General features: G+C 64.1%; 1 protein-coding gene across 1 annotated transcript; it reads right to left on the reverse strand.

Annotated features, from left to right (window-relative positions):
* Positions 1–5,516: 5,516 nt before the first annotated feature.
* Positions 5,517–5,946, reverse strand: RPRM (reprimo, TP53 dependent G2 arrest mediator homolog). Its single transcript, XM_068947655.1, has one exon. The coding sequence runs from the start codon at positions 5,944–5,946 to the stop codon at positions 5,578–5,580; it is 369 nt and encodes a 122-aa protein (XP_068803756.1). The 3' UTR covers positions 5,517–5,577.
* Between the last annotated feature and the right edge of the window lie 1,268 nt (positions 5,947–7,214).

Consider the following 7,214-nt stretch of genomic DNA (forward strand, 5'->3'; position numbering starts at 1 on the left):
ATCTCGTTTCCATTTCTTTGTAGAAGAACACCTATACTTTTTACAGGTGTTTCTTTCTTCAGGAGTTTCTCCAGGTGTCTGATGCTTTTTGTTGCTCTTCCTCTCCTTTGCTAATTTGTCAGTGTTATTTTGGTGCCTGAGTGGCATTTCTGCTCCAGCTGTAGCTGTCCGAGAGCAAAGCAGAAAGGGGACCGCCAACTCGTCATTTATTTCGTGGTGTGCCCGTGAATCAGGCACAAAACCAAACCGGGCTTTTACGCCCCTGTATTGCGTTCTGCAGTCCTTCTCCACTTCCTTTTTGGCATTTTGCTGATGGCCGGGAAACCTGGCACCGGGGCAGGACTTTACCGGCTGGCCGAGAAGGTGGCTGGAGCATCCGGGCGGGCGTGAGCAGAGGGTCGGAGCCGCGAGGGCCTGGCGGCCGGGAACACTTTCCGGGGAGCAATGGGAACAAGGAAATCACCTCCGCTCCTGCGTTCTCACCATACTACCCCTTAGGGCAAGAGTTTGCTCCTGTCTTTTAAGCCTAGGTATGATTTCAGCCCAAATTAGCATGTTTTTGTTTTCTTCTGCCTGCAATTTATGTGACAGGCAGGAAATTAAAACAGCTATTGTGAAAGATAAAAAAAAAAAAAAAAAGAACTGGCGTTAAGGACATGAAGATGATGCAGTGAGGCTGCAGCCAGTGCGTGATGCTCTCTGCTGACCCGGGGCCCGGGGCGAGGAGCTGCCCGGTGGCCGGCGTTGGGTCCCGCCACGGCTGCCACCCTCTGCGAGCTGCGCGCAAGGTGCTGCCCCGGGGCCGAGCACCTGTCTGCAGTCTGGGGCCCCGGGGACACTTCTAAAATAGAAGCAAGTGGGGGAAAAAAAAAAGCTCCTAACCTGATTATGATGGAGTAAAGGACACAGAAATGATATATTGCTTTGTATATTTTTCATATCATGTGCTCATGACATTTTTTTTCCATGTGCTAAAAATACCGCCTGTAACTGCAGAATAGGTCCCAAGCTGCTGGTGACCACAGTGATGGATACGGTCAGTCCGGAAGAGTTCAGACTTGGGTTTGGTTCTCCAGCGGCCCCAGCTCTAAGCAAACTGATTTTCTGGCATTAAAAATGAAAAAAAAGAAGTATCCCATGAAAGGGAACCAACCCCCTATAAATATGTTATAGGGAGAATAGATTATATAGCTACTAATGCCCCTTGCTTTGGATTTCACATCAGTGAAGGAAGATGGAGAGAAGACGGTGATGTTGGAAGGAAAACTTTCCTCTTGAGCGTGCACGCGGCTTTGGGACAAGAGCAAGGTCTTCAGACAAACAGCTGCTCTCAACTTTAAGGCTTAACAAGGTTTTCCGCAGCGCGGCAGCCCGACCGTCGCGTTGGCAGGGCGAAACGAGAGCGGAGACGGGCACACGAGGACGAGCTGGCGGCTCTCGCCGGGCTCCGGGCCCGCGAGCGCCGGCGTTGCCGAGAGGGCGGCGCAATGGCTCGAGCGCAGGCAGGACGCGGGGGGGTTTCTCGCGGCCCCGAAACCACCCGCTGGGTCGCTCGTTCCCCGAAGCACGAGGACTTGCAGCCGGCGTGGCGCGTTCTCCCGCGCCGCGCGGCGGCGGATGCCCTCCTCCTCTCTGCCAGCCTTTGCTCTTTCCCCGATGCCTGCTACATTCTTGGACTCGGCGGTACTTGAATTCGCAGACTAACTCTGTGTTTTTGGGATATAAAAACGTTTCCTTGTTATTAAGTTTGTTGCCGCTCGCTGGCGTTAGTGGTGCTTTTCTCTGCCTCGGGAAGGGGATGAACAGGAGCAGCTGATTTGCCCTTAAAAACCGCCAAGCGTTGCACGAAGTCCTTCACCGGCAGGGCTCGCGGCAGCGCCCAGCTTCTGCAGCTTCGTGCAGCCTGAATTTGCTTTCCCCCCACCCCGTCTTTCGGCAAAGAAACCTGTGTCGCGGTGCCAGCAGCTGAACGCAGTGGCGCAGGGCACGGCGGGAACCGCGCTGTTGTGTCCGAATTGCCTAAAAAAGGCCGGCGGCAGCCGCCGGGCGCGCGGGCGAGCGAGCGAGCGCGACGGGCAGCAGCTATCGCTTGCTAACGGTGAGCTAACAGAAAATTAGATTTTTGGACGGTGAGATTAAACTTGGGCAGCCGGAGTCGGGGGCTCCCGGAGTCGGGGTGTCTGGTTCGGCGCAAGCCAAACGGGCTTTTTTTTTTTTTTTTCAGCTGCAGAGGCCAAGTTGGATCTTCTTTTCCTTGTTAACGCTGCACTGCTTTTAAAGTCAATGGGAATTCTGCCTGACTGTGAGGTCAGAAGAAAGCCCTCGGCTCGTGTGCGTTTTAGCTTCTGAAGCGCCCCTTGTGTGCATCCTGCGCGCAGCCGTCGGCAGGGCCGGGGCGAGGACCTTCGAGGGGGGGTCTCAAAGCGGCCCCCCAAAGCGGAAGTGGCCGCTTGGGAAGAGACCGAGATGCGTCTTGATTTTTGTTTCGGAGGGGTATGTTGTCTGACAGCCCGCTGCGGCGGGGGAGACCGGCCCCAACACCTCTCCGGGGGCGAGCGCAGCCGTTTCCCACGGCAGCGGCGATACCGGGCAGACGGGGACGCGTCCCTCCCCGGTGCTGTCATCCTCCTGCCTTTGACAAGGGTCGTACCGAGCCCAAGCGTCCTCCTGGTTTCTGCGCTCGTCGGGCAGCCGCGCGCCGGTGGCACGGCCAGCGGCGGAGGCCCGAGGACGGGGCGCGAGCACCTCTGCACCGCCGAGGAGGACAACCCTTTCGCCGGCGGTTCCCCCGGCGCTGAGCTTAAAAATGAGTCGCGAGCACTTTGGTTAGGGTAGGGGCTTTGACCTTATAAGGGGACCTTAGGTTAGAGGCAATATGCCAAGTACGCTGCTCGGTTGACTTTTACAGTTGTGTAATTTGATTGCAGAAGTGTGCCAGTCCTCGGGTTTGCAGTGCCGGAAAAAGCTGTGGCTTCTGGCAGAGGTTAACCAAAGCGTGTGATGAGCTCAGTGCCTGCTCCGTCTGCTTCAGAGTACCTGCTGAGTCTGGACCTCGAAAAACGCTCAGGTAGGCAGCGAGCTCGCTACGAGCGGGACTATGGGGACCGCTGCGTCCCTGCGGTACCGGGAGACGTGGGTTAAAAAGTTGGGCAAGTTTAATAACGGCCCAACTGTCGCTAACGGGCGTTCTCCCTCTCATCGCATTAACCTAGGACGCTGCGTTATCCAGCGTTTCTGCACCAGCAAGAGGTAAAGAAAAGAGGAGAATTTTGGCTAAATGTTTCATTTGATACATGGCTTGGTTACATTTATTTTGATTTAATACAAATTCCATAGCTTATTTATTTCTGAGCGAACAGGCAGCTCTGGTCTTTGTCTTTCCCTTAAACGTAGCTGTAAACGAGTGAGCACAGGGCTGGGTTTCTGCTGGTCTTAGGGGACCGTGCTGCACTGAAACGCTGCTGCGTCCTGCCCCGTTTACCACCAACCTTTTACTCACAGTCAAGACGTTGGCTCAAATTCCAGCTTTATTTCGCCCCCCTCTTTCAACTCGGGTGCATTTTGTAACCGCTACTTGTCACCAGCGACTTCTAGTGACGTCTCCTCAGGGTGCTCGGGGGCTCGGCCAGCTTCGCCGCCAGCCGCGGACAAACGAAGCGCCCCGCGGCCCCCCGGCTGCTCTGCAAAACCTCCCGACTCCTGCCGTCGCTCCCAACCCCGGCAACCAGCCCAGGCGCGCGGCGGAGGCGTTCAGCGCCCGCCGGGCCGCCGCGGCCCCTGGCAGCGCTTGCGCCGGCTCCTCGGCTCCCGCGGCAGACGCGGCTCCGTTGATTTATCCCCAGCAGCTGGCCCGAGCCGGGGGGCGGCGGCGGTACGCGAGCCCCTCGGAGCGCCACGCTCTCTTCGCCCTGGAAAGGAAATGAATCAAATAAAAAAAAAAAAAACCCAAAAAACCCCCCATCCTTTCCAACGTCCCCCCGCACCGTGGCCGTGGGCAGTGACTTGTCGGTGAGGTTTTCAGCCGGGTTAATAAAAGCGTTTATGCTGGTTTATGCTGGTTTCCCAGAGCTTCGCGGAGGGGGCGCGGGGGGCTGTCTCTCCGAGCGGAGCCGGACGCGACGGGGAAGAGGGAGGCCGGCGCCAGCCCGGGGCCTGCAGACGCGCCGCGCTGGGCGCCCCGGACCGCGGGGACGCGGCGCTGCTGCCGCCGGCTGCCCACGCCGCGGGGCTGGCGGGGAGCCCGCCGACGGAGGCGCTCGGGCACAGCTGCCAGGCGGAAGCCACGAGGACGGGCCACGGGACAGCGGCTGCGTTTCGAGCGCGCCTGATCCTCTCCACACCTCCATCACTTGGGCTGCTCCTGCCCCAAACCTGGCTGTCCCCGTGCCGGCTGTCCCCAAACCTGGCAGGCCCCGGACCGGCTGTGCCCCGGGACCAGCTGTGCCCAGTCTGGCTGTCTCCTGGGATTCGGCTGTCCCCATCCCGGCTGTCCCCAGGACCCGGCTGCCCCCCAGGACCCAGCTGCCCCCCAGGACCCGGCTGCCCCCCAGGACCTAGCTGACCCCAGGACCCGGCTGCCCCCCAGGACCTGTCTGCCCCCCAGGACCCTGCTGCCCCCCAGGACCCAGCTGCCCCCCAGGACCCGGCTGTCTCCAGGACCTGGCTGCCCCCCAAGACCCAGCTGCCCCCCAGGACCCAGCTGCCCCCCAGGACCTGGCTGCCCCCCAAGACCTAGCTGACCCCAGGACCCAGCTGCCCCCCAGGACCTGTCTGCCCCCCAAGACCTAGCTGACCCCAGGACCCAGCTGCCCCCCAGGACCTGGCTGCCCCCCAAGACCTGGCTGACCCCCAGGACCTGGCTGCCCCCCAGGACCCAGCTGACCACAGGACCCTGCTGCCCCCCAGGACCCAGCTGCCCCCCCAGGACCCGGCTGCCCCCCAGGACCCAGCTGCCCCCAAGACCTGACTGCCCTGCAGAACCCAGCTGCCCCCAGCCTGGCTTTTCCCCACTGCCCCCGTCCTGGCTGTTCCCTGGGACCCAGCAATCTCCAACCCAGCTGTCCCCTAGCCCGGCTGTCCCCAGGACCTGGCTGTCCCCAGGACCCAGCTGTCCCCTAGCCCGGCTGTCCCCAGGACCTGGCTGTCCCCAGGACCCAGCTGTCCCCTAGCCCGGCTGTCCCAAGGACCTGGCTGTCCCCAGGACCCAGCTGTCCCCTAGCCCGGCTGTCCGAGGGTCCTGGCTGTCCCCAGGACCCGGCTGTCCCCAGGACCCAGCTGTCCCCCGCTGTCGCCTCCCCGCTCCCCTCCGGCCACGGCGGCGGCGGCGGCCGGGAAACACGGGCGGGAGCCGGGCGCTCCAAGTCGAAGACGTTTATTAAAGCGGCGAATGGACCGGGCCGCCCCGACCCGCTGCCGTCGGAGCGCTCCGCGCTCGGCCGGGACCGGGACAGCGCCGAGGGCGGCGGCGGAGCGCGGCGCCCCGGGAGCGCGCGGGCGGCAGCGCACGTCGGGGCCGCGCCGCCGGGTGCGGAGCCGGGTGCGGAGCCCGGGCCGGGGCCGGGGCCGGGGCCGGGGCGGTCAGTAGGGCCCCACCACCACCGCCTCCACCTCCTTAGACGGGCGACGGTCCTTGACCAGAAAGTTGATCATGCCCTCGGACTTGATGAGCAGGTTGCAGCCGAGGAAGAAGATGCCGAAGACGACGGTGAGGGCCAGGACGCACATGACGGCGATCTGCACCACCCGCATGATGTACAGGCTCCGCTCGTCCGCCGCCGCCGCCGCCGCCCCGCCGCCGCCACCACCACCTCCGCCGCCGTCGGTGACCACGGAGGCGGCGGTGCAGCAGCGCAGCGCCCGCTCCAGCTCCAGCGCCGCGCTCCCGGCGCCCGCCAGCAGCCCCGCCGCCGCCGTCCCGCCGCCCGCCGCCGCCGCCGAGCCGTTCATCCCGCCGCCGCCGCCGCCGCCGGGGCGCCCCGCCGCCGCCGCCGCATGCAGCCGGGCAGGGCGCGCCGTGCCGCTCCGCGCCGCTCCGCTCCGCGCTGCCCCGCGCCGCTGCGCCCGGGCGGCTCCCGCCGGCGGCGCCTCCCGCTCCGCCGGCGGCTCCGCCCCGACGCGCCCGGCAGGGGCGCGCCGCCCCCGCGCAGGGCCCGCGCAGCCCCCTCCTCCCCCGCGCCGCCCCCGCGCAGGGCCCGCGCAGCCCCCTCCTCCCCCGCGCCGCCCCCGCGCAGGGCCCGCGCAGCCCCCCCCTCCCCCGCGCCGCCCCCGCGCAGGGCCCGCGCAGCCCCCCCCTCCCCCGCGCAGCCCCCGCGCAGCGCGTGTCCGGGAAGGGCTCTGGGCGGCGGCTCCGGGGCAGCGCGAGTTTGCGGGTGGCTGCGGGGAGGGGGCTGCGCGGGAGCAGGTTGTGGGGCGGGTTTGGGGGAGGGGGCTGCCGGGGTGGGTTTTGGGGAGCGGGTTTGTTGGGATGGGTTTTGGGGAGGGGGCTTCTGGGGTGGGTTTTGGGGAGCAGGTTTGTGGGGGTGGGTTTTGGGGAGCAGGTTTGTTGGGGCGGGTTTTGGGGAGCAGGTTTGTGGGGGTGGGTTTTGGGGAGGGGGCTTCTGGGGTGGGTTTTGGGGAGCAGGTTTGTTGGGGCGGGTTTTGGGGAGCAGGTTTGTGGGGGTGGGTTTTGGGGAGCAGGTTTGTGGGGTGGGTTTTGGGGAGGGGGCTTCTGGGGTGGGTTTTGGGGAGCAGGTTTGTTGGGGCGGGTTTTGGGGAGGAGGCTTCTGGGGTGGGTTTTGGGGAGCAGGTTTGTTGGGTGGGTTTTGGGGAGGGGGCTTCTGGGGTGGGTTTTGGGGAGCAGGTTTGTTGGGGCGGGTTTTGGGGAGGGGGCTTCTGGGGTGGGTTTTGGGGAGCAGGTGTGTTGGGGCAGGTTTTGGGGAGGGGGCTTCTGGGGTGGGTTTTGGGGAGCAGGTTTGTGGGGGTGGGTTTTGGGGAGCAGGTTTGTGGGGTGGGTTTTGGGGAGGGGGCTTCTGGGGTGGGTTTTGGGGAGCAGGTTTGTTGGGGCAGGTTTTGGGGAGGGGGCTTCTGGGGTGGGTTTGGGGAGCAAGTTTGTGGGGTGGGTTTTGCGGGGCAGGTTTTGGGGAAGCAGGTTTGTGGGGTGGGTTTTGGGGAGCGGGTTGGGGCAGGGGCTGTCTGGAGTGGGTTTTGGGGAGCGGGTTGGGGGGAGCAGGTTTGTG

This window comes from Struthio camelus, chromosome 6, assembly GCF_040807025.1.
Source record: "Struthio camelus isolate bStrCam1 chromosome 6, bStrCam1.hap1, whole genome shotgun sequence".
Taxonomy (NCBI): Eukaryota; Metazoa; Chordata; class Aves; order Struthioniformes; family Struthionidae; genus Struthio; species Struthio camelus.